This window comes from Podarcis erhardii, assembly GCF_964252035.2.
Source record: "Podarcis erhardii genome assembly, chromosome: 7".
Taxonomy (NCBI): domain Eukaryota; kingdom Metazoa; phylum Chordata; class Lepidosauria; order Squamata; family Lacertidae; genus Podarcis; species Podarcis erhardii.
In genome coordinates this window covers 66,158,760-66,185,715 of record NC_138511.1, presented here as the reverse complement: position 1 = coordinate 66,185,715, position 26,956 = coordinate 66,158,760, and the positions used below count along the sequence as shown (strand labels likewise).

General features: G+C 45.8%; 1 protein-coding gene across 1 annotated transcript; it reads right to left on the bottom strand.

Moving 5' to 3' along the window:
• Window positions 1–630: 630 nt before the first annotated feature.
• Window positions 631–26,956, bottom strand: SELENON (selenoprotein N). Its single transcript, XM_081869264.1, has 12 exons — window positions 26,631–26,956; window positions 18,469–18,586; window positions 10,590–10,720; window positions 10,022–10,234; window positions 8,919–9,043; window positions 7,731–7,868; window positions 5,820–5,901; window positions 4,886–5,074; window positions 3,414–3,519; window positions 3,036–3,148; window positions 2,716–2,817; window positions 631–1,298 (listed from the first exon to the last, which is right to left on the bottom strand). The coding sequence occupies exons 1-12, from the start codon at window positions 26,835–26,837 to the stop codon at window positions 1,128–1,130; spliced, it is 1,695 nt and encodes a 564-aa protein (XP_081725390.1). The 5' UTR covers window positions 26,838–26,956; the 3' UTR covers window positions 631–1,127.

The following is a 26,956-nucleotide window of genomic DNA, read 5'->3' as shown; positions in this document are numbered from 1 at the left end:
TTAGGTTTGGACAGTGACATTATTACTGTGAACGCAACCCTCTAAGACTGTATGTGCTTTAGGAAAGAGCAACTGGTTTTTCTTGACTTGAAGTCACAATGATGAAAATGCATAGGATCAGCAGCTGGAAGCCCTAGGACAAAATCTGGCCCCCGGAGGGGTCTGCAGAGCCTTTTGTGGCCTGGTTTAACCATGCTAAAACGTTTGTTTCGAAGGTTCCCCCCTCTGTGAAATAGCACCCACCTGAGCAGCCCTCCAGACATCAGTGCGAGTGTAGGAAACACACAGGTCTTGCCTTGTAAGCCAGGAATGTAGCAAATAACACAGGTGATGCTTTAGGAAATAACCGTAGCCCTGCGGTAGAGCAACTGCTTTCCATACAGCAGGTCCCAGGTTCAATCCCCAGCATCTCCAGGCATGGCTGGGAATGCCTTGCTTACTGAAATCCCAGAGCGCTGCTGCCAGGCAGAATGGACAATATTGGATGGACCAACGGCCTGACTTTGTATAAGGTGGCTTCCTAGGCTCCTATACCTATGCTCAGTGGCATCTTTGTAGGCTCTGATCTTGAAGACGCAACCTGCAACCTCCTTAAGTTGTCCAAAGCTAAATGGTGCTTTGCATCACAACATGTGATGCAAAATGTGGAGGCCTTCGCAACGTAAGAGCAGTTCAGGGCCATGAATGGGATCAGACGCCAGAGCCAGTGCATAAACATGGTATCCCATTCATGAATCAACACAGCCTTTTTACTAAGGGAAGAGCACCAATTGAATCCAGGCTTTGCATGAGACGCAACCTGCTGACCTCACACACCACAGCCCAGGAACCACAGTCCCCATTTCAGACTTTTGTTCTGCCCTGTTCCCAGTCTCTACTGCTGGCTGCAGGACGATCTGCTTCCAACAACTAGAATAATAGTAAGACCAGTTCCTTTCAAAATGGTCCTGAAAATAATTCGTGTAATTGCAGGTGTAGCAGCTTCATATTTTTGAGGGACACTTACTTGACTGGAGGACAACACTTTACTATTCAGTACTGTGTCCTGCATGAGCTCAAGGCGTGCCAGAAACAAGAACTCCTGTGTCTTTGGTGATCAATAGGAGGGCATTGGGTTGCTTCTCTGCTTAGGCCTGCAAGAACGGCTTTGCTCTCTGAAGTCCTTCTTTCAGGAACTGGAGGTATGTTGCTGTTGAGGGATCTTCAAAACTGGCAGAGAAACTAAAGATGCTGCTCTCAGCTTCTTCAGGCTTCATAGAAGTAATATCCAGGAAGTAGTTGGCATTGATGTGGTGGACCTGGGAAAATTGGAGGATGTGTTTAGGAAAAGACCATTCAATCCCTACGTTAGTTTTCTTTTCTCCCAGAAGTCACTGCAGGTGGATGGAGGTTGAAGCCCATTTGCCTTGCCCTCCCAAGGAGCAGGAAGCACTGCATTGTTTAAATCTAGCACCTGCTGCTTCAAGGCAAAGGTGGCTGATGCCCTTCAATTTTAAACAGAGGTGGCTGCTGCTGAGGGTGATGAAAAGAGGCCTCCACCTCCTCCTCTTTGGGAGCCACAGGGAAGGGAAGCCAGCCAGTCCCCAGGCCCCACTTGCCTGTAGTAGCTACTGATAAAGTCTGCTCCCGTCCCCAGCTTTCAAAAATGGAGACAATGGAAATACATGTATTCCTTTCTCAAATCAACCCCTGATAAAATAAATGGTTTAAGAGGGCAAAAAGTGAATCAGAAATGTGTGCCTGTACAGTTTGGCAGAGGGCTTTCTCGGTGGTGGCGCCCACCCTGTGGAACGCCCTCCCATCAGATGTGAAGGAAATAAACTATCTGACTTTTAGAAGGCATCTGAAGGCAGCCCTGTTTAGGGGAGTGTTTAATGTTTGAAGTTCTATTCTGTTTTTAATGTTCTATTGAAAGCTGCCCAGAGTGGCTGGGGAAACCCAGCCAGATGGGTGGGGTAGAAATAATAAAATTATTATTATTATTATTATTATTATTGGATGGGAGGTGAAATGTGGAATGTGAAAGATTCTTCAGGGATCCAGGAAAATGCAGAGAAGTGGCCTGAGCAGAGTATGGTTTTAGTAAAACAATTTTTATCAGTAAGTGAGGCCTACGAGAATCTTTCATGGCTGCCTGATCAGGTCTAGCTTCTTTGCATGTAAAGACAGAGAGAAGGAGAGAGAGAGAGAGCACCTAGCTCCCAAGTAAAGAAAAAATGTTTTGGAACTGTTCTGGATATGGGTATTCTAAAAGTTATTTAAAAACATTAAGTGGCCTACTAAACATTGCAATATGAAGCACAGAACTCTCTCCTAAACCTTCATTCAGTCTTATCTCCTCCTCCAAGGTAACATTCTACCAAGTTCTTCAATACCATTTGGTACCCATGGAAATATTCTGTGTCTATTAAGAAGCACGCTTTGTGAACCTACCGACTTTTTGTGGACCTGGTTTCCTGAGCTTTTGGAAAGGACAAGAAAAAGTCAATCACTATGAAATGCCCTGACAGCTTCAATCTGTAAATGCCTTGCTTAGCACAAGTACTTTGTATTGCTCCAAAATGAAACTGTTTTTCAGCTCTGAGAGGCAGCTGTTAGATGCTCAGCTGCTGCTGCTGCAAGCATATCAGAGGAAGACAACTGCCACCCCCAGCAGACACCATAAATTCATAAATGAAGGAATTAACAAAGGAAAAATGGGAGCCAGAGCCCTACCACAGTGCCATTGGGCAGACAGATCATTATCTCCACAGGGAAGTTATACTTTTCCAGGTGCAGGCCTGCGAGTTTGCTGTTGACCTCGTTCTCTCTCTTAGCCTGTGGAAAACAAATCCATGTCTTAAACTGCTTTCAGTTATAAAGAGCACCTACTTAGTCCAAAATTGACAGCTCTAGTTTCTTTGGATGTCTAGAATAGGCGCTAGTGAGGTTGCTTGTGGGGTTTTGATGCACCCATTCTTGACCTGCCACCACCACCTTATATTGACAAGCCAGCACCATCCATTGGCACTAAGCTGGTGCAGCTGAATGCTTACCTGTAATTCCTCCAGCTCCTTCACCAGAGACCAGGTGCTGATGAAACTCTCATTCAGGAAGGCGAGGATGGGCGAACTTTCCAGGACTGTTTCCCGGAGAGTTCGCCCTGAACCTGCTCAGAGACAGAAAGAAAAAGGACACTTGCTTGTGGGGCAGGGGGTGGGGAACCCACCAATACATATTATTATTATATTTTTGCATAATGTACTGTATATGTTTATATCTTTTTAATATTTCATATTATGTGAGAAAGGAATACTACTACTACTACTGCTAATAATAATAATAATAATAATAATAATAACGGCCCTAATTTGGATTTGGATTTTTTCACATGTCCTTTAAAAACAAACTGTGATGCGAAATGCCCCTCTTACCTCAGCATGACTGATCATCCAGTGCTCCCCACAACAGTATGGAGTGCACCAGTTTACTCTCAGATTTTGCTCTCTCAAAAGCTTCAGTAAAGGGAAGGTAGGAAACCTGAGACCAAAAGAAGCAACAGAAAAAGTTGAAAACATGAGGGACAGAGAGCTTGGTCCATCCCTGACCAGCCTGCTTGCTTGTTTACATTCTATTCCACACATACACACACTTGCACATTAACATGTACCAAAATGCAAACCATACATTTAACATTGATTTCCCTTCCATGGATGGTTTTAGTTACCCTTTAGTGCTGCATATTCTAGTTATTCCGTATTCTCTCTTTCTCAGTTTTATCTCACTTTACTTTATACTGCTGAATTTACTCTTAATCTTTCTAACGCCTTAATTTGCTTACAATAATTTTTCAAATATTCTACAAATCTTTTCCCATCTTCCTTGAAAGTTCTTTCTTCCTGGTCTCTTATTCTACTAGTTAAACTAGCCATTTCTGCATGCCCCGTCAGTTTCGTCTGCCATTCCTCCTTTGTTGGCATTGTACCCTCCTTCCATTTCTGAGCATTATACCATTTGGGCTGCTGTACATGAAAAGATTTTTCTGGTCTCTTGTTACATCTGAGCCAATTCCTTCTTGCCTATGGCTACTAGGATAGCCCTTAAATACAAAGCTTTATAGCCTATGACGACACTTTTTTTAAAAGTGAGAGATGGGTTAATTACAATCCTTAAAAGTCGCACTACAGGTCAAACAGATGAGCCCCCTTAAGGAAACCCAGGCTTCTTCAGGAAACAGCTAACCATAAACAATCCTTTCAAACTGCACATTTTTTTCACAAGCTGCTTTTACTACATTCTGCCCCCCCAACCCCCCCCCAACATTTTTCAGCTGATTAATTATATGTGGAAGGGTAGTTCTGGTTGCTGGATGAATGAGAATAGCGTTTAACAGCTCATGCTATAAATTCGCTCATTGTTTCAACTCCCACAAGCCACACATGTCTTGTGTTTCCTGCTGATAAGGTAAGTACAGTGCTAAGCCTGCTGGGTGTCCTGCTCTGCTTGCAGCAGAAAAATGCCCTCCAAGACACCTCCATCACTTTCATCTTTTTAAAATGGCACCAGGGACTTAAGATAACAGGAAGGATGAACAATGCAGCACTTAAGGTCCTGCCTGTGCCCTAAGAAACCTGGTTCCAGTCAGAATACTCCTCTGTGGTCTCTGCCAACATTTGCATCCATCCATCAAAAGGATGTACTGTACAGTCATTTAAAAGATCCCAGAGTCTTGGATAGAACTGCTGTGATGCTGTGTTAGCAGACATCAATAACTGCAGAGCCTGGTCACTTTCACAACCACCAACTCAGGCTGGGAAGGCTCTCTGCATTTAGCTCTTCCATACATGAGTGCTGGCAGAATAACTTAATCACGTTTAAGGGGATGCAAGGTAGGCTCTTTCCATACTTTCTTAAATGGATACATGGCAACTTCCAGTTTGCCGGCAGCCTCTTCCCAGCTTATTTCTCGCTGCCAGGTGATCTCTTCAAATATGAACTGAATTGGTTCTCCTTCTGAGTCTCTGCTGTCAATCACATTCCCGTTTTCATCGTGAATCACGGAAGGGACCGAAGGCCCCAAAGACTCCAGTTCCATCTGCAAGACAGAAGGCACTTAACTCTCAGTGAACATACTCTGGTTTCTAAAAAACAGGCAGCGCTATAGAGATTTCACACACAGGGATGTGGAATGCAGCCTAGAGCCACGGTGAGTAGACATTGGGTTTGTGGGATCTACTTCACATTTTTCTTTTTACTAGATTCCTTGAGGTCCAACTGAGCCAGCTGCCAAATAAATATGACTGGAATTACAGAATTCTGAGCCCAGAATTTGTTTTCCGTTCAAAAAATCCACTTCTGCTTACCTCCTTCCAGTTTTTCTCCCACTTCAGCTGTGCAAAGTGGGTGGGGATTGCCATTGTTAAATAATTTGGGGTCAGAAATCATTACCAATCTACTTCAAATCACTTAAATATCTACCATCAGATCCTAAGCTACTGTCCCATTCCTAAAAGGCTAGAAGATAGGTTGCAACCATCTAGCTATTTGCTATTTATTTATTTAACTTCTAAGCCACTCTTCATCACTGTGAGCCCAGGGTAGTCTACAATGTAAAGTTCAAAGCACTGTAATATTTAAAAATGAACCATTACCAACCACTATCAATAGCTACTTCTTCTACTCAACAAAATGTCCTGTAAAAACCAAGGAGACAATGAAACTTTTCGCTTTATACTCTTTTGAATACAATACAAATCAGGCATGCAAATGTATAAGATAGAATCGGTCAGTACTGTAAATACAGCGGCACAGACAGTCCAAATGCGATTCTCGCTACTGACCTGAGGTAAGTATCCAATATCTACTTCCATGTTGCTGCTCTCCAAGGCACCATAGAGCCACTCCATGTCTACATTGAGAGACCTGGTGAGAAAAAGCAAAAAAAAGGTCAGGTGCAGGATATCCACATGTACTGAAACAATGTTTGTTAATTTTATCAAAATAAATTTTATCTTGCTCTTCAGTCTGGAAACCTTCAGGTAGGTTACAATGAATTAACACAATTTGAAAGCAACGATTAAAAAACAACAAACGAAGACCCCAAACACCAGACCTCCCAAGAAGCAGCATGGAATCAATTTACAGTTAGCTAAATGCCTGCTGAAATAGCCATCTACCTTAGATGGTTATTTTTTAAAGAAATGCCTGTGCACCCTGATGGAAGACAGAAGTAGAGAAGCAGGGAGAACATACCATCAGCTTCTGAAGGACTATCAGTGGCCTGAGACAATGTTGGGGCAGTCCAGGGATGGGGAACTTGTGACCCTCCAGATCTTGTTGGGACTCCCAATTCCCATTGGCCCCAGGTAGCATGGGCAATGGCCAGGGATGATGGGAACTGTAGTCCAAAAACAAATGGATGACCATAGGTGCCTCCTCCTTGATGTAGCCCCTCTCCTCTTTCTTTATAGCTACTTTAGAATGGGTGTGCACTGGAGGAAGGTAGAAGAAAGGAAGTCTAGGCCAGGGACCTCACGCCACCAGTTCATTTGGTCTGTTGGCCTAAATTCTATACCATTCGTTTGTATTACTATTTTAAAACATTAATCATACACCAACTTGGAATAAAAGCGGTATGTAGGTATATGAAATAAATTAACTGCCAGTAGCAGTATCCATGCTTTTGAATTATGGTGCTGGAGGAGACTCTTGAGAGTCCCATGGACTGCAAGAAGATCAAACCTCTCCATTCTGAAGGAAATCAGCCCTGAGTGCTCACATGCCAGATCGTGAAGCTGAGGCTCCAATACTTTAGCTACCTCATGAGAAGAGAAGACTCCCTGGAAAAGACCCTGATGTTGGGAAAGATGGAGGGCACAAGGAGAAGGGGACAACAGAGGACGAGATGGTTGGACAGTGTTCTTGAAGCTACAAACATGAGTCTGACCAAACTGTGGGAGGCAGTGGAAGACAGGAGTGCCTGGCGTGCTCTGGTCCATGGGGTCACGAAGAGTCGGACATGACTAAACGACTAAACAACAACAACAACAACAACAAAGCAGTATCCAATGTTAGTCCTACTCAGAGAAGACACATTGAAGTTAATGGACATGAATAACTTAGGTTTATTCATTTCAGTGGGTTTACCCTGAGTAGGACTTAGCTGAATGCAAATCCATGCCTTTGCTCCTTGCAAAGAGGCCAGCAGTGATAAGGCCAGGTGGGCGTCTCTCAGGAGAGCATTCTGCTCACCTAGTAAACCTGGGGACACAGAGCAGGGCCTCTGGTGCTGACATAAGTGCATGTGCAGGTTCACTGGGGAAAGAGGAAGCGCCTGGTCTCACTGGTACTGCATCTGTTTTGCATGCAGAAAGTCCCAGGTTTGACCCTCAGCATCTTCAAGTAGGGCTGAGGGCGACTGCTGCATGAAACTGGAGCTGCCAGTCAATATCGACATTACTTAGCTAGGTGGACCAAATGTCTGACTCGGCATAAGGTGGAGTCTTATGTTCCTATCTTGTGTTCTTAAAGAGACAAGCTTTAAATCTATTGAGAACTGAAGCATAAGCCAAGCTGATCTTGTTCTACAAATGAACAACTTCCAAAACACTTATTATGTAAATCTCAGAAGCCGGACTTTAAGTAGAATAATGCAAAATAATCAAATGTGTGGAGCTTGCACATTCAAGTTAAAAAGGCCATTTGTGATTTTGTCTCTAATCAGAAGATGTTGGAAGTGGGACAACCCTCACCTGTTGTTAGGAACAAACAGCTTGAATTCTCGAATGTGGGAGGAGTCCTTGGAGAGAATGACATAGCCTGTGAACTGGGCAGGGGAAAACCAGAATGGGAAATCAGGAGGCTCATTTAGCTGGAACTCTGCATGGATCCTGGAAGAAAATAAGAGAGAATGTCACCAAGCAATTAGGTGTCCTGAGGAAGGCTAAGAAACCAAGAGTAGGCCCAGCTGCTATGTGGCTAATGGTGTTTGCCATTGAATGAGAGGCCTAGGCTGGGGGCAAAAGCATGGGACCATATCCTAGAGTCCCCCACAACTGTTGCTCATAAAGGATGCTTTCTCTTCCACCAACATCTGCACATAGAACTACCTGTACTGACCATATTTGCAGTTCTGCAACAGATTTCTGGATGGGAAGTATGCTTGGCAGCTGCTTTATCTTTTGCTGGAAACACTCTAGGCCTTCCTCCTAAGATGGAGCCATCACTATGGTTTGAAGTCTAATTTATCTTTGTAGTGTTCTTGTATCAATATATGAAACTCTGCATCTCACTGGTCGCTTGGATCACATGGGGGCTTCCCATGCCAATGTCAAGCGGCTCCCACAGAGGACACTGCTGATGTGGGGAATACCCACATCATGCAACTCCTATGATATTGCTTAATGGCAGATATAGCACGTCACTGTAAGTAAGCTCTAAACCATGGTTTACTGTGCATGAGTTGAATGTCCTGCTTCACTCCTCCCCATGCTAGGGAGAAATAGCCCATGATTCCTGGGATTTGCACTACAATAAGCTAGCCCTTGTGGTGTGTTGGAGTGAAACAACCCATGAACCCTGGTTTGGACAGGGAACATGGTTTGTTTCTCCCCAGCACGAGCAAGGAGGAGCGAAGCAAGCCAGTATCTATGCAGAGGGAAGCAGATGTACAAATGTGGCCCATTATCAATGTAAGGAAAGCTGATCAAGGAAGAAGAAGAACAATTCATGTATTTATGAGCATTTGTACCCTGGCCAAAAAGACTCCCAGAGTGGCTTACATACAGTCAATTAAACAAAGCAGTCCCCGCCTGTAGGCTCACAGCATAGAAGAAATGGCAGAAAAGGAAAACGGGGCAGGGGAAATGGCAAAGGTTATGCGAAGGTAACATTTACTCAACCAGTCTAACCGCAAGCACCCTCCCGTTACGCAATTTTACCTGAAGGCTATCTTATAGTAGAACTCGGCAACAGCTTGGATGCAGGCCACGGCTCCTTGAGGGGCAAACCGAGTTTTCACAAACGGCCGGGGGTGGAACATACTCAAGAGTTTGTGGATGATGACCTATGTTGGGGGGGAAAGTACAGGGGATTATAGCAGGTTGCAGCCAGTGAACCTAAGACACCAAAACTACTCCCCTTCAAGGCCACATTCAATAACCACACCTGACTAAGGAAGGTCATCTTCTCGGTTTTCTTAGCTTCTTTCAACCGTTTATAGCCTCCAGCATTCTGAATATTGCTGTTAGTGAGCTTTAACATGCCATATTCCATCTTTCAACAACACGGCAGCCAAGGACTGGAAATGGACGTGCTTGTTTTCACTGTTCTGCATCGTTCAGATGCCACTGAACTCAAAATATCACATGCAAGGAAGGTCCCTTCACCAATTCATCTCAAGCCATGTGAACCACCCTGCACATCCCAAAAGGATGTCTATTGCAGAATCAGCGCTGCTCACATTTTTCAGTATCTGCATGAAGCTGTTATCCAAATGCCAGCAAGAACTAATATGAGCCCCCAAGAAGTAGAGGCTGTTATCAGAATCCACATCCTCAAGCATCAAACCAGGGATACAGCAGTTCTGTTAAGTAGATCAGTGCGCAGGTGACACTTAACTTATGCTGGGGTTACATTCTGGAAACAGCGCGTAAAGCCAAAATCGCATATAATCAAAGCACATTGGATTCCACCCCACTTCTAATTTTTTATTCTTTTTTATTCTTTTTTTTTTTGCCAAGCATCTAAAACTGAATGTGCACAAGTTAAATGTGTGAAAGTTGAGAGTTACCTGTATGTAAGAATATCTACTTTGAATATAGTAATGGGCTCTCTTACTAGTTTGTGTCTTCACCATAGTTGAGTGGTGTCCCACTTTTTACCATGCTATCTTATAGCTGCAGACGACTTTTGGCCAAGCAATAAAGATTTAGATGGGATTGCAAGGAGGCCATCTATGAAGCACTCTGAACACTCAAAACATGATCCATCGTTACTACTCCCTAGCCTTCAGATTGATGGCAATGATGAAGACTTCGCCTACCTCTTTCCCCTTGGGGGCCGGAGGGTAGAAACGGTTGTTGGGAAGGTACCCAGTAAAGATGTTCAGCTCACTGGGAATCACCCACCAAGGATCAGCAAGTTCCAGTTTATTCTTTGGCGGAAGGAAGGCCTTGAATTGCTGGGCGAACATCAAGCTCAGAGGGGAAGCCGGAGCCGTCCAGTTGCGAAGCCCAGAAAGCGCAATGTGAGAAATCTGCAGAGCCAGAGAGACACGTTAGGAAGAAGCCCTGTGAAGCCTCTTCCACTTTAGGAGGCTGATGGATCACAAGACATTCAGATATTACACTATTACTCCATACTTAAGCTTTCTTAACCAAGGTTTGGTGCAATGCCTGAACAAAGCTATTACTAGAAGGAAAGACTGCCTAGCACTTTATTTTACGTTCCCAGTTACAGCAATATAATTGGAGCAAACGAAAAACAAGCACACATTTAATTCATTGACCTGATGGTTAAAACTGGACCAGCCTTCATATCAATCCACTAATGCTTCTAGTTGATTGATCTACTGATTAAAACTTGCAGCACTAATTAAATGTGATACTCACTCCAAGGAAACCGTCTTTGCTCTTTGTCATTGTGTCCATAAGCAAGGGCTGGAATTTTGCAATGATAGAAAGAGTCTCCCCATTGGGATCCAATATCTCTTCTTCCTCAATCCCAGTTACTGGAGCAATGCCTGAAAACAGATCAAGGGTTACAAGATTTATGTATGCATTTTATTAACATAGGACTCAGCTACATTGGCAAAGAAAAAGCGCTTTATGTGTATGTGCATTATAACACTGTGACACCAGATGGTGCTGTGGAGTTCTGTTTTTGCAAACCCGATTTCTCATACAAAGTTTACAACATGTTTAAATGAAATGCTTCTTCGATGTGTCTAGATCCATCCATAGTGTTATTATTAACATAACGTTATTGGTGACCTACGAATCCAATTGAAGAAGTAACCATCCAAATTACATTAAGAAAAAAATAACACTGCCACAGTGAATCTATTATAGTACCTATTACAAATGCTGCAACATATTGCATTGAAAACTGCAAGTTCCACTCTTTAAATTACTGAAAGAAAATACTATTTCCCCCCAATGCATATAACAGTTTTCATGTGGATTATTATACTGCAGCTTGTGACTTAAAATCATTATGTATTCTTAATATTAATGATAGCTTATAAAACTACAGCATAGAAAATAAATAAATCCATTCATTTGTATGCATACCACTGCTATGAAAATACAATTACTATATTAATTTAAATAGATACGCGAATAAGAAAAAGCTATACAAAAATTTTGCACAACTTTAAAAAACCCAGTATTACTTTAAACCTGGCACTGGCTTACTTGTGAGATCTCCTTGCTCCTTATATGCCCATTTGGCTACTTCAGTTTTCAGAACTGACACTGCTGCAGGTGCTATAGAATACTTTCCTCATTTGTAAGAAATCAATATTTCATTGTGGCAGAACCTACACTTTGGAACTCCCTGTCTAATGATATCAGGCTGGTCATCTTCACTTTACTCTTTTAGGCCCCTGCTAAAAACATTTCTGTTTAGAGGAGCCTATTCAGGTATCTAGAATGCTGATGAGTTTCTTAGTTTATTGCAAGTTTCAAATTTCTAAGCGTTTTCAGCAACTGTTGTACAGTAATTGTTTTTACTAGCAATTTTATTCCTTTCTTCTTTCTGTAAACTTCTTTGAGGTTTTTTATTTTTATAATCAAACGGTATATAAATTTTATGAAATAAATTAAATACCGTATTTTTCGCCCTATAGGACGCACTTTTTCCACTCCAAAAATGAAGGGGAAATCTGTGTGCGTCTTATGAGGCGAATGCAGGCTTTCGCTGAAGCGTGGAGAGCAAGAGGGGTTGGTGCGCACCGACCCCTCTCACTCTCCAGGCTTCAGGAAGCTATCAGCAAGCCTGGGGAGCCCGCGGGAGTTCCCACAGGGCTCCCTAGGCTGCAGATAGCAGCCTGCTTGCCTGGAGCAGAGCGCCCCGCGCTTAGGGCAGATATCCGCGGCTGGGGCAGGAATAATTCCCCCCCTTTATTTCCCCCCCAAAAAACTAGGTGCGTCCTATGGGCCAGTGTGTCCTATAGGGCGAAAAATACGGTAAATTAAACCAAGTATTCCATATATAGTCAAACTTTCAGCGCATTTAAGTCTGCATATCCCCTACCAGTCTGTATGCCTCCTGCACTGTTTTCATTTCACTGTGATATGAACCAGCTTGTTTTTTCTACAACTCTATAATAAAGCAATAAGAAGAATTTATTATAATAATTATTATTATTACAGCACCCTTTATGACCATGCAAATTGGAATGAAGCATTCCAAAAAGAAATGGGCTCAATAAAAATATAATTTTACTTCCTCTGTCTCTTATCCCAGCTCTACGCATTCAGATATACTCTTGGTCCTGCAGAAAGCTGTAATTTCCCCTGCACTGCCTTTTCTGTGCTATCCCCAATGGAGTCAGATAGCAAACACTGAGAAGCTCTGCCTGAGAAGCTGAATTCATGTATGCATCTAATTGTAAAGCACAAAAAATTGTGAAGCATTGTACAACAACTGGAAACCACACAGGCCCTGCTAAAAGGTAAATAAAAGACACTTTAGGGAGGAAAGAAAAGAAAGTAAAAGCAAAATACAGTGGTACCTCGGGTTAAGAACTTAATTCATTCTGGAGGTCCATTCTTAACCTGAAACTGTTCTTAACCTGAAGCACCACTTTAGCTAATGGGGCCTCCCACTGCCACACGATTTCTGTTCTCATCCTGAAGCCAAGTTCTTAACCTGAGGTTACTATTTCTGGGTTAGCGGAGTCTGTAACCTGAAGCGTATGGAACCTGAAGCATCTGTAACCCGAGGTACCACTATAAAAGGCAGGAAGGTTCCTTTCTCATAATTCTAGCTCTCAGGACTAGCCAAGGAAGCCAGATGCCGGAAGATTCAGGACAGACAAACACAGCGCTTGCTTAAACTGTGGAATTTTCTTTCCTGAGATGCGCTGATGGGGGCCACCTGCTTGGATGACTTCAAAAGAAAATCAGTCAAATTCACAGAGGGTAATGCTAATGGCTACTAGCCACAACGGCTACAAACTACCTCCTCTGTATGCCTTCTACTGAGGCTCACAAGGGGGAGAGTTGCAGATACATTCAGCTCCTGCTGGAGGGCTTCCCATGGAGACACCTGGTTGGCCACTGTGAGAACAGGATGCTGGACTAGATGGGCCATTGGCACCATCCAGCAGGGTCCTCCATATGTGCCTGTGAAGGAGAATCAACTGGCGGAAACCAGGGTGAATAGTTGTCAAGACAGTCAACGGAAGGGCCTTGCTTTCTTTGCCTCTCACCCAGATGGTGGTAGCGGCTGTCTGGAGTCCAAGAGGGAAGGGACAGGATGTCAGCTAGGCTAGGCAGAACAATATAAACAGCCTTATTCTCCCCCTGCCCCTGCTGCACTCTAGAACGACTGGCCATTGAAAGACTGAGAGGATGGGTTTTTCTGTGTTACATAATGATAGAGACATGTTGAAGACATAAGCTGAACTGGTGTGGGTTTGTGGTGGTTGCACCAATGCTCACCTGCATGCCTAGGTTGCAAGACGATGCAACCCACAAGTCTTCATGAAGGTATCACGCTTTCACTTCACCACAAGCACAACTAAACCCAAACACGCTCGGCCCACATTCCTACTAATAAGGTGTATTGTTGGCCCTAAGGCTGGGAAGGATGAAGAGCAAAACAAAGCATCCAGCTGAGCAGTTCTATCTCTGTGCAGCAGGGGGCACCAACAGACCGCCAGCAACTCCTTTGCATTCTGCTTTGAACAAGGCTCTTTCATTTCTTGTGCATGTTCTCAGCTTGAGTGTGCAACAGCACACATCGTTTTTGTGAGAGCGCTGCCGATCTGCTACATTTACCAAGTGGGCATGTCAAGGCTGTGACTGGCAAGGAGAGATCTGTAGGCAATCATACAGTCTAATTCCAGGCAGCCACTTTTCCTACTCCTGGCTGCAAGCAGGAGGAACCACTCTGTACCTGGCAGCTAAGTTTTTCAGCCTGGGGAGGGGGCAAACACTGTGGTGCCAGCCGCTGAGAAATTTGGCTGGGAAGAGCCTGATCTCCCAGGATGACTAAACTGGTTGCTGCTGTGTTGGGTCATGCCCATAGAGCCACTGTTTCTGCTCTTTGTCTGACACGACAGCACAGGGGCAGAAATGTTTGTGCTCTTGCAAGCACAATAGGCAGCCAGCTGTGAGGACTGCAGAACCCACACTGGTGTCACAATCCCCTTTATCTGCTCTGCAGATGGGCAGGAAACAAGGGCTGCCTGAATCCCACTCCCCTCTGCGCTGGCTGTGAGAGCAATCGGGAGGGCTGCCCAAGCAAGCGCTATCAAGCCCACAAGTAACCAGCAGGTGGAAGCGCTACAATTTCTGTATGCAAAAAGATTCCCGAGATTGCTTGCATCTCGCCACCCGCCAGCTCTCTGGTCACATTACTGCAGAGCAGTATCTCTTGCATTCAGCTGCTCTGAATCCCCTTTAAGCCCCAGACAAAGCCAACGTGTGCAGTTCTGCAAGTCCGACAATAGGAACCGCAGATTTAGAAAAATTGCCCTTTGTGAAAGAGGCGTCTGGTGCATAAGCCTTTCGAAAAACACAGAAAGCTTAGCAGCCTTTCGTTGTGTAAATCAGTCTAGGGCTTGAGCAAAGAGAATTAAGGCAAGAGCAGTTGTCTGCTGTGGGCAGGTAACACCCACCCCATCCACCCGCCCGCCAAGAGATCTCCAGTTTTTATATGCTTATGATGTTTGTTTTCCCAAGAAAACACCAAGAGGCAGGTCATTTGCACGCCCAAGGGGGACTTCAAGATGGCTCACTTTTCAAAACAGTCTCTGCAAAGACCTGAAACTCATTTGGGTCACCTGGCTGCTCTTGATGCTTAATAATAATAATAATAATAATAATAATAATAATAAATTTTATTTATATCCCGCCCTCCCCAGCCGAAGCCGGGCTCAGGGCGGCTAACAACAATCAACAATCAAACCATCAGATATTCACACATTCTAAAAATATTACATTATAAAAATCAATTAAAATCAAATTAATGGCAACTAATTAAGCAAGATTCTAAGCAGGTTGCCAGAGGAGGGAGTCAGGCTGCGCCCTGACCAAAGGCCTGGTGGAACAACTCTGTCTTGCAGGCCCTGCGGAAGGATGTCAGGTCCCGCAGGGCCCTAGTCTCTTGTGACAGAGCGTTCCACCAGATTGGAGCCGCAGCCGAGAAGGCCCTGGCTCTAGTTGAGGCCAGCCTAACCTCTCTGAGGCCTGGGACCTTGAGGATGTTATTATTTGCAGACCGTAGGTTTCTCTGTGGGGCATACCAGGAGAGGCGGTCCCGTAGGTACGAGGGTCCTAGGCCGTATAGGGCTTTAAAGGTTAAAACCAGCACCTTAAACCTGATCCTGTACTCCACCGGGAGCCAGTGCAGCTGGTATAGTACCGGTTGAATGTGATCTCGCAGCGAAGACCCCATAAGGAGTCTCGCCGCGGCATTCTGCACCCGCTGGAGTTTCTGGGTCAGTCTTAAGGGCAGCCCCACGTAGAGCGAGTTACAATAATCCAGTCTGGAGGTGACCGTCGCATGGATCACAGTGGCTAGGTCAGGGCGAGAGAGATAAGGGGCCAACTGCTTAGCTTGGCGGAGATGAAAAAATGCCGCCTTTGTTATAGCTGTAATCTGCGCCTCCATAGAGAGGGAGGTATCGAAGATTACACCCAAACTCTTAACGGACGGTGCTGGCACTAATTGCACCCCCGCAAGAGATGGGAGTTGCCCCCTCAATCCCATATCATCCCGCCCCAGCCAGAGGACCTCTGTCTTCGAAGGATTTAACTTCAACCGGCTCCCACGTAACCATCCAGCCACAGCTTCCAGGCATCTCGCCAGTGTATCGGGGGCCGAGTCAGGATGGCCATCCATCAACAGATAGAGTTGGGTGTCATCGGCATACTGATGGCAACCCAGCCCAAAACTCCGGACAAGCTGGGCGAGGGGGCGCATAAAGATGTTAAAAAGCATCGGGGAGAGAATCGCACCCTGAGGCACTCCACACACCAAGGAGTGGCGCGATGACAATTCCCCCCTGAGCGCCACCCTCTGTCCCCGACCAGAGAGAAACGAGCGCAGCCATTGAAGGACTGTGCCCTGGATTCCCACGTCGGCAAGGCGGTGGTCCAGGAGTTCGTGATCGACCATGTCGAAGGCTGCTGACAGATCTAGAAGAATCAGCAGCCCCGACCCGCCTCGATCCAGCTGCCTACGGAGATCATCTGTTAGGGCGACCAGAGCCGTCTCGGTCCCATGACCAGCACGGAAGCCGGACTGGAATGGATCCAGAGCAGATGTTTCATCCAGAAACCTACCAAGCTGTTCAGCAACCGCTCTCTCAATCACCTTACCCAGGAATGGAAGATTCGAGACCGGGCGGTAATTGGATAGATCTAAGGGATCTAATGATGTTTTCTTTAAGAGCGGACGCACCACTGCCTCCTTCAGTTCCCCTGGGAATATCCCGGTGCCAAGGGACAAATTGATGATATCCCCCAGGGGGGCCCGCACCTCGTCTGGACACGCTCTAATCAGCCATGACGGGCACGGGTCAAGAGGAGCTGCACGGGTTGCTAGGAGGTCCCTGAGCAGCTGCTCCAGAAGAAACATGGAATGGCTGCTGCATTGCTATCAGCAGATGCTTTCAGGTAGTCATCAATGCTTCCTGGACATTGGGAGTCCCTTTAGATTATGCTGCTTAACAGTGCAAGCCTATGCATTTCTACCCAGAAGTTACACCCAGCTCAGCGAGGCTTCCTCCAAGCTTAGCGTACATAGGATTGCCGCCTAAGCCATGCAAATAGCTATGGTACTCACACACAATGAAAGCAGAGCTTAGCTAAAGATACTGTTTTTTAAAAAAAAAAAATAGTTCCATTAGTTCCCAGAAAGAAAAACAAAACAACCTCCCCTTCTTGGTGACTTTTGGCATTCCTTTCCCCCCAGATGTTGACTTATTCATCTATTGTTTTCAGTGGTTTCATCACACGGCATATCGGATAGGCTACTGTAAGTAACATCATCCTGTTTAAGAAACGGTCACCGATTGGGATGGCTTTCTTATGTGACCAACATAGAAGGAACAGCAGCCAGATGAGGAAATGGTGTTGAATGAGACTCAAGACGGGAAGACTTACCTGCGTGACACCCATGATCCCCCTGCAATGACATTTTAGCTCAAAATCAAAGGGGGAAATCGGGGACCGAGGAGGGGCTTGGGATGTGGCGAGAAGAGGTGATTGGGGTAGCCCAAGCAAGATGGGACCCTTCAGTCTGCCTTGGGACTATTGCAGGTTCCTCCAGGTCCTCAGCTGCAGTGGGGTTCTCTGCAGAGTCCCAAGCCTCTTCCAGGGGAAAGGTCATGGGTCAGATGGGATCCTGGCATATATATATCGTGAAAGGCACATATTTAAGGCTGACCTTTAAAATGCATGCACTTTAGTGGCATTTAGGTCCCTGGCAAAGATCTGTTCCTTTTTGCCTGGGCTTTTAATGATGAGAGATTAATGAGCAATTCTGTTTTATGCTGTCCCCCGCTGCGCAGGGTTTTATGATCCTGTGCTTGGGATTTTTCATCTATCTTATATGTTAATTGTTTTGCCTTTTTATGACACCATCGCTGTACGTGACGAGTTGCAAGCTGCCTTGGGGACCACGTAGTCATAGCACAGGTTAAGAATGCTTCTTAAAAGTAAAAATAAAATAGAATTTTACTCATGCATAACTCTTACTAAGTGTTCATTTTCATTAGATGTTTGCTGCTCTTTTGCTATTGGAACCACCACTGGATGTGCCCTATCTCTGGAAGCTTGGCCCTCTTCCCTTGGGGTGCTTTGATTTCGAACCCAATTTCACCAGCACTGGGAGACCTATAACAGCAGTTCCACGCCTGCCTAGGGAATCAGTGGTAACAAGAGAATGAGATGGTTTCAAATGCTTTTTGCTAACCTATTGACATCTGGCTATTTTGAACTAAAACTCCCATCAGCCCCAGCTGACACAACTGTGCCAGCTAGGGCTGATGGGCATTGTAGTCCAAAATAGCCAGAGGGGACCAGGTTAGGAAAGCCTGGTCTGGATTATCACTTCAGTTTTCCAGCCGGAAAAAAATGGCTGGAATGTCGTTGTCCTCTCCTCCGGGGATTAAGCAGACAATGAATGAGTGACAACCCTAATGCAAGAACTAGACAATCTGTGTTCAAGGACCATGATTTTGGTTTTGGGTTGTTGTTTTTTTAAAAAGCAAGATGAACATGTATTTGTCTACTCAAAAAATTAGATGCCTACCAGTTAGCTTCTCTGCAATTGGTTTGAACTCCTCAGGACTGATGTACAGGTCATTGTTCGTATCCAGGGACGCAAACAGGAAAAGTCCTTCGTTTCCCAAAGATTTCAGGGCTGTCTCCTGTTTGGGAAATAAGAGAGATGTTGATATGCACAAGTTACAATGCAAGCCTAACCATGTCTACTCATAAGCAGGTCCTGCTGAATTCAATGGATCTTACTGCCAGGTAAATGGAGTTAGGCATATAGCCTGAAATAATAATACATTTATTTACATGGCTCTGTGCGGAATTAAAATAAGAACTTCTACCCCCCCCGGGGGGGGAGGCATATAATTTGAAACAATGAATATAAACTATACAATAAAATTAATAGTTTAGCATACATAATTCAGAAGCTATTCAAATTAAATTAATTCAATTTAAATTAAATTAAAATATTTCAATTTAACTTATAACCTGAGCTTAGAGAACCACAAATCTGCTCTGGCACCTGTGAAACCCAATATCTCTGACATGTCTTTTGGGAGGCAGGAGAATGCTTCACTGGATATACAGTGGTACCTCGTGTTAAGTACTTAATTTGTTCCAGAGGTCTGTACTTAACCTGAAACTGTTCTTAACCTAAAGCACTACTTTAGCTAATGGGGCCTCCTCCTGCTGCCGCGCCACCGGAGCACGATTTCTGTTCTTATCCTGAAGCAAAGTTCTTAACCTGAAGCACTATTTCTGGCTTAGCGGAGTGTGTAACCTGAAGCGTATGTAACCTGAAGCATTTGTAACCCGAGGTACCTCTGTATTAAGCGGCTTGAGGTTCCAAACAGAGGAGATGCAAGAAATCAGTGATCAGATCTCACAAGTTTGCTTTTAACTGTAAAGGTTGGAGGAGGGTGCCCCCCAATTTTGAACAGAACAGATGTTGTTGGACTCTAGTTCCCATCAGCCCCAGCCAGCACTGCTAAAAGTCATGGATGATGGGAGCTGTAATCCAGAAACATCTTGAGGGTACAGCTACTCCTGGATTAACTGGAAACAATTCAAGGATAGGCAAGAGCTGAGACTTGGTGGAATGGTTCTGCTTTCCTTCTCTCTCTCTGGAGAAAAGGTCTAGATAGGGCCTTGGTTGAACCCAACAGAGACTTCCTTACATTCTTCACTGCTTAGTTAGACTCTCTTTGGAGTAGGGATTGGTCTCCCTGCATGGTTGGGACCCAAACTGGCACACATGAATCACATTTGATTTTGCAAGAAGAAAAATATGTAAGTCTTTTCTTTCTTTTTCCTTAAGGAAAACCTACCTAAATAATCCACACCCTATTTGTAAGTCAAGGAGCATCCCTGCCATGGAAATCACATCAGACTCACCCGAACTGTCAGGGAATTGTCCACAGGTAGCTGGCAGACCTGCAGATATTTTTGTTTGGCTCAGCGCTGGCCAGTGAACCGTGGAGCATGATCTGCACTCCTCTGATAGCATGGACTTATATAACCAACCCCGTGCATGAACCGTAAAGGTTACAGTCACATTTCACGTTCCGAAACGCACCAGGAAGCAGCTCTAAATCCAAATTAAGGCTATGGACACACTGTGAATGTGGAAAGTGCAGTAGTTTGGGTGGATATTGAGACCACTTCAGGCTACTTGGGTTTCCAAGTGGCGCTGACAGCAGAGCGGCAATTCCTGTATGGCAATAAAACATGACTGTCTAAAGTAGTAGAAGAAGAAGAGTTTGGATTTGATATCCCGCCTTTCACTCCCCTTCAGGAGTCTCAAAGCGGCTAACATTCTCCTTTCCCTTCCTCCCCCACAACAAACACTCTGTGAGGTGAGTGGGGCTGAGAGACTTCACAGAAGTCCAAGGTCACCCAGCAGCTGCATGTGGAGGAGCGGAGACGCGAACCTGGTTCCCCAGATTACAAGACTACCGCTCTTAACCACTACACCACACTGGCTCTCAAGTCACAGAACTGAGGAGTTGGGAGCAGTTGAAGCATGTGAAGATGCATGCGAAGTGAAGTAACAGTGAAGCCAGCAATCCAGGAATCCCAGCCTTACATGTTTCAGTTCTGCCAGCTAAGCTCTCAGAGGACGAGGGGTGCCCAGAGAGCCTTAAATTCCAGAGTACGGCAACCCAGTTCAAGGGTTGCATTCCCTTCTGGGCAGCCTTCCAGTGGGTAGGCCAAATGCAAAAATGGGTGAAGCACAGACTGCAAATTTTACCTTTGTACAGTAGGTTGGTTTCTACAAACACCAATCTCTAGCCTCCATCCAGGAAAGCAATAGGCATTTCAGTGGTACCTTGGTTTGCAAGCGCTTTGGATTACAACTGTTTTGGATTACAACCACGTCAAACCTGGAAGCGTGTGTCCCTTTTTTTGGATTACAACCCATTTTTTGGGGAGGCCTCATTGGCGTGCCTTGGATTACAACCTGTTTTGGTTTACAACCGGACCTCCGGAACGGATCATGGTTGTAAACCAAGGTACTACTGTATTGCAATCCAAGGTCACATTCCTGTAAAGGCAAAAACACTCCAAAGGGGTGAAAAGCAGGGCTGGGGAGGGTTGTGGCTTGGGGAGAGTCTTAAAGATCAGGTGGTGAGGCCTGGAAGGTTGCATTTGGCCCCTAGCGCTGAGGTCCCCCACCCTCATTCTAGAGGGAGCCCTGAAATGATGCAGGGCGAGGTGCTGCCGTTAAAGGAGGTGGGTTGATTTCGCACCTGGGCCACAATCCCGGCCTTGTGCCCTATGCCAATGAGAGTGCGTACCTGGAAGCCGCTATTTGGACTTTCTGCTGCAGAAAAGCCTCTAAGGGCAGCCCTCCTAGCTTCTTCACTCTTTGAACAGCAAATTAAGGTATGCTAAGGGAAAGACGTGGGTGGAGCTGTGGTCTAAACCACAGAGCCTAGGGCTTGCCGGTTTGGTCTGAGCTCCTGCCCCCCTAGCAGTTCGAAAGCACGTCAAAGTGTAAGTACTGGTAGTTAAATAGGTACTGCTCTGGTGGGAAGGTAAATGGTGTTTCCGTGCACTGTTCTGGTTCACCAGAAGCAGCTTAGTCATGACTCGGAAGCTGTCTGCGGACAAACACTGGCTACCTCGGCCTATAGAGCGAGATGAGTGCACAACCCCAGAGTTGTTCACGACTGGACCTAACGGTCAGGGGTACCTTTACCTTTTTAAAGCAAGAAAGGCATCACCAATAAGAAGGTGTTGTTAATTGTATTTAGACTGCTGCCACATTATTTTCAGTGAACTGCTTCGAGCACAATGCATGTGTAGGAAACCTAATATATAAATGAACTGGTTGTGACTAGACGAACATGGTGAACTACCATTGCAAGTTAGACAATTGACTCAGTATAGTCCATGCTGAGTAGCAGCAGCTCTCCAGAGTTTCACAGAGGAGTCTATTCAGAGATGATGGGGATTCTGGATGCTAAGCAGGTGCTCTATCACTGAGCTATGCTCCTTTCTCGTAAAATCCTAGAAAACCTCATGCACAGGAAGGTTTGTGATTAGCCAGACCCATTGGTCCATCTTGCTCTGCAGGGTTTCTGACTGGGGCCCTTCCTGGAGATAAACCTGGGTTCTTTTGCACTGTATGCAAAAGAAGTTCTCCTCAGAGTAGACCTATTGAAAACAATGGACCCATGTTAGTCATGTCTATTTATTTCAATGGGTGTAGCACTAGCATCAGATGCAACCCATGGGCTCTACCAATGAGCTTCCTCAACGACGAAGTATTTTCCATACCAAAACATTTCTTAATTCTTGAACTCAAGAAATCCAAGCTATACACTGACTTGGGCAAAGTGAGGATGATTTGCATTCCCTGGGTCAGAAAAAGTGGAGAGTTTTAAGCACTGGGAAACATTCCTTCCCAACTCACCAAAAGCCTGGTGTAACCCTACAACAGCCCATCCCAGCTTCTTAGCGTTGAGCAGGACAAAATCCCTTACATTTAACATTCAGCTGGGCGGAATTCATTCAGAAATTTCTACTGCACAATCCGCATTGACAGAAATGGGAGAGGTCATGTCATGCACTCCTAAAACATGGGGAGGCTGTAAAGTATTAAATAATAGTCACAGCTAACTTTCTTGCTCCAGCTTCCATAAGCCAGATCAGGGCGAAGTTCTCATTGCATTCTTTCAAGCTAAGCTCACTCCGATTGCAGTGGTGCAAAATTTTGCTTCATTTAGTCTGTTTTAAGGATATTAGAGACTCAGGCCAATCCCTTACATATAGCAAATGGGAGGGACTGCCAACACCAGCAAGCCCATTTCTAGGCTGATGAGGCACAGCCTTGGGTGGATTCATACAAGTTGCATTTCCGTTGGCTACTCTGCTCTCTTCCCTGCAGCCAAGGAGTCTCCTCCTCCCTGTGCAACGAGTCTCCTTCTCTCCGCAGTTCAAGCTGCAGTGATTCTGTGCTGCCTGTGACACCATTAGTGTTCCCACAGCTCCCAAACCCGTTTATTTTCCATCTGCCGCCTGCCAGCCTAAAAGGATGCTAATGCTGCCTGGAAGGTGCTGCTCTTGTCAATTACCGTCAGGAAAGCACTCAAGTGTCTTGTAGGGCAGAACCAGGGCTGCACCAAGCAGACAAAAAGCAAAGACAAGCTGGCAAGGGACACAAAGCCTGGATTCAGAAGAAGCTGGAAGCCCAAGTTGGAGCTGAAAGCCTAGCAGAGGGCCCAGACGCCACTAGGTACCAGGGGCGAGGACATCTCTGGCAGTGGGTCAAGGCTATTGTCAGGTGCACTTCATGGTCAGTGGTGATGTGTAGAAGTATATAAAATTATGCATCACATGGAGAAAGGGGATAGAAAGAAGGGGTTTCCCCGCCCCTTCTCTCTCTCTTCTAACACTAGATCTCATGGACATCCAATGTTGGAAGATTCAGGACAGACAAAAGGAAGACTTCTTCAAGCAGCCCATAGTTAAATGATGCAATATGCTCCCACAAGGAGCAATGATGACCACCAATGTGGGTGGCTTTAAAAGATTAGACAAATTCATGGAGGAGAAGACTATCAAAGGCTCCTAGCCATGATGACTATACTCTGCCTACACAGTTATAGGCACTGGCAGCAATACTTCTGAATACCAATGGCTGGAAAAAGCTGGAGGGTAGAGTGTTCTTGTGTCCAGGTCCCACAGGCATCTGGTTGGCCACTGTGAGAACATGATATTGGTCCAGATTAGGTTTTGACCTGATCCAGCAGGGTTCTTCTTATTGTTAGAATTCCTGCTCCATGATTGCAGTCATAGGATTTTTGTCTATCACATGACTGTGTATGTTTTGACTCCACAGAGTGGGAAGTGACGGAAACAGGATGTTTGAGTTACTGTGTTCAGTGAAGTGGGACTATTGTCCTTTGTTTTTCCCCTCTTTGCTGTCTGATGCTAGAGAGAGAGGGAGCCATGTTGCAGTGCTCTGTGTGTGTTTATATGTAAATAAAGTAGATTAGCCAAAATGCTGAGTTGCTGAGGTCTGTTACGCAAGTTGCGCAAACTCTGCGGATCCCTAAGTGTGCCGGTGTCTGTTGGCATCAGTCGCTGTGATGTTCGGGCAGAAGAAAGCTTTTGAAGCTCCCATATGATCGACCAGGAGGGAGAGAACATGCCAGTTGGGCATGTGTCTCTGTCAGGGTCTTACTTGAGTGTAGGCTGAATTCCTGACACTTATGTATGTTATGTTCTTATGATAGTGGCAGGGAGGAGATGGGCCCACTCTCTGAGGAAAAGGGTCATAGAATCATAGAATTGTAGAGTTGGAAGGGACCCTGAGGATCATTTAGTCCAACCCCCTGCAATGAAGGAATATGCAGCTGTCTATACAGGGATTGAACTTGCAACCTTGGTATTATCAGCACCACACTCTAACCAACTGAGCATCTTGCCAAAGGGACCGCCCAAAACCTAGAGCTGGCCTTGATACCACATTGCTTCTGCTCATAGGAAGGAAACAAAAGAAAAGCATGGGAAAGGAAGCCTGGAGCTGAGAGAAACACCATCTCTCTTCTCCCAGACTGCACTGCCAAACATCAAAGAATACAGCAGCTCTTGCAGAAGCTGAAAATCTCTATTCTCCTCTGTAAGTACATTTCTTGCTCTGGCAGCTATTCTCCCTACTGACAGAGCAAGTGGCCACACTCTCTGGATTCATCTATATGGAAAATACATTGGCTTATTTATAATAGCATCATGGTCTCCTGCAAATAATCCTGGGATTTATCATTTGATAAAGATCCCAAGCACCCTCTCAGAACTCCCTAAGAGTTTGTGGGGATCAGCCAGGGGGAGACTGATAAAAACAGTTTACATTTGTAATATAGGCATGCCCAATATGATGGATAGGGAAGGAGAAAACTTGACTTCTCAGCTTGCACGTAAACAAACAGGACAGCAATTAGGGTATTAATCCGGCCTTGATCAGTCTACAAAAAAGCTTGCTAGGTGTACCTCATTCAAAGTGTTGAGGAAAAGAACCACCAGTAATGTTTCCCTGTTCACTTAAAAACAGTGCTTATCTGTCAAGAAGAATTATGGGATATCCTCACTCAGGAAGAGCTCTGTAGCAGCAGACTAAGAGCCCATCTAGTGAAGTATTCAGTTCCCACAGTGACCATCCCAGATGTCTATGGGAAGCCCTTGTGCAGGACATGAGCACCATAGCCCTCTCTCACTGCCATTCCCCAGTAACTCATATTCTGGATGCATACACACCATACATTTAAAGCACTTCTGAAGCACCCGCCCACCCACCCAAAAAGAATCCTGTTAACTGTAGTTTACGCAAAAGAGCAGCATTTTCAAGCATCCTTCAGTTCCCAGGATTCTTGTAGTGTGCACGCACTTTAAATGTGCTTTGAAGTATGGTGTGCACACAGTCTCAGAGGCATGCTGCCTCTGGCACTGGAGATCATAGAATTGTAGAGTTGGAAGGGACTCCAAGGGTCATCTAGTCCAACCCTCTGCAATGCAGGAATCTCAACTGAAGCATCCATGACTTTTGTTTTCCTCGAATTCCTGGGCAGCGCCTGGCACTTCCCACTTGGAAATACTTACCGGTAAATCTAATTCTGCATCACACACCAGATACTCTAGGAAGCCCACAACCATGACAAGACGGCCCCCACCACAGCAACTGGCGTTCAGATATATAATGCCTACAAACACAGAGGTTTCTAGGTAGCTGTTAGAGCTAATAGCCTCAACAGACCTTTCATGAACATATCACACACACCGTTAACATCATCTAAACCTGTAGCCACCATCAGATCTTGTGACAACAAATCCCATAGTTTAACTATGTACCACAGGGGCAGATATTGTGGTGCACCCCATATTATGTTAAGGTGCTACTGGTGTGTGATGCAGAACTAGATTTAAGTATTTTCAAGTGGGAAGTGCCAGTGCTACTGGAAGGAATTTTTTTATTTTGTTCCCATATTATGTTGTTCGACTACAACTCCCATCAGCTCCTACCAGCCACCATATCGGATGGGCTTGGGTTGGTGGGAGTTGCAGTTCAACATCTGGATTGTACGGGGTGAATAAATTAGTGCCTGTGAATCTCCCACCATTGTGCTTCATTGGATGACTAGTGTTAGGGAAGATGCGCAATGACGGCGATCCCATCCCTGTGGCTGTTAATTGCCTACATTCATTAAATGCTACGCGAGGTATATTTACAGCGCAAGCGTATGCACGTCTACGCAGAAGTGAGTCCCGTGGGATTCAAGCGGACTTTTCCCCAAACTCACGCGCGCACGATTGCAAACCTCAGGCTACCAGCCTATTCCCTGGTATATCCCGCTGAAAAATCCCACACGGGACTTGGGAGAGGACGGCACTGTGAAGTTGCAATGCGATACACACTTTACTTGGAAGTCACGAGGCTTCCTTTCTGAACAGGCAGCTCTGAGGCTGCACTAGACACAGATTGCAAAACAAAAAGGCTCCCCAAATGCAAAACAAAAGGCACCCCCGAAATGCCGTTTTTTGCCCGCCAACTTCTTAGCCGCACAAGACCAGCCCCGACCCCGCTCATTCTCCCCTTCGCTGCCCCCCAAGCAGCCCCGACTTCCAGCATCCCGCCCCGCAGGCGCCTCGCAAAGATGTCTCCGTCCCCCGCGGCGAGGCTCCCTCCGCCGGTACCTGCCGCCGGGCCACCTCCGAGTTCCGATAGTACTTCGCGGCCAGCAGGGCCGCCACCAGCGCCAAGGCCAGGCCCAGCCGGGGCAAACGCGGCGGAGGAAGGCGCCGGGAACTCCCGCCGCCGGCCTCGCCGGGCGCCGTTTCTGGCGGAGCGCGGGGCGTCGAGGCGTCGGGGGGCCTGGGGCGCCCCTCTTCTCCCCCGGCCATCGCCCGCCGCCACGGCCGCTTCCGAGGCCCCGTTTTCCTGGCTCGCTCCCGCCTCGCGTAGCCTCGCCTGGCTGAGGAGGCGCCAGAGAGGCAGAGCCGCGGCCCGCGCGGCCCACAGA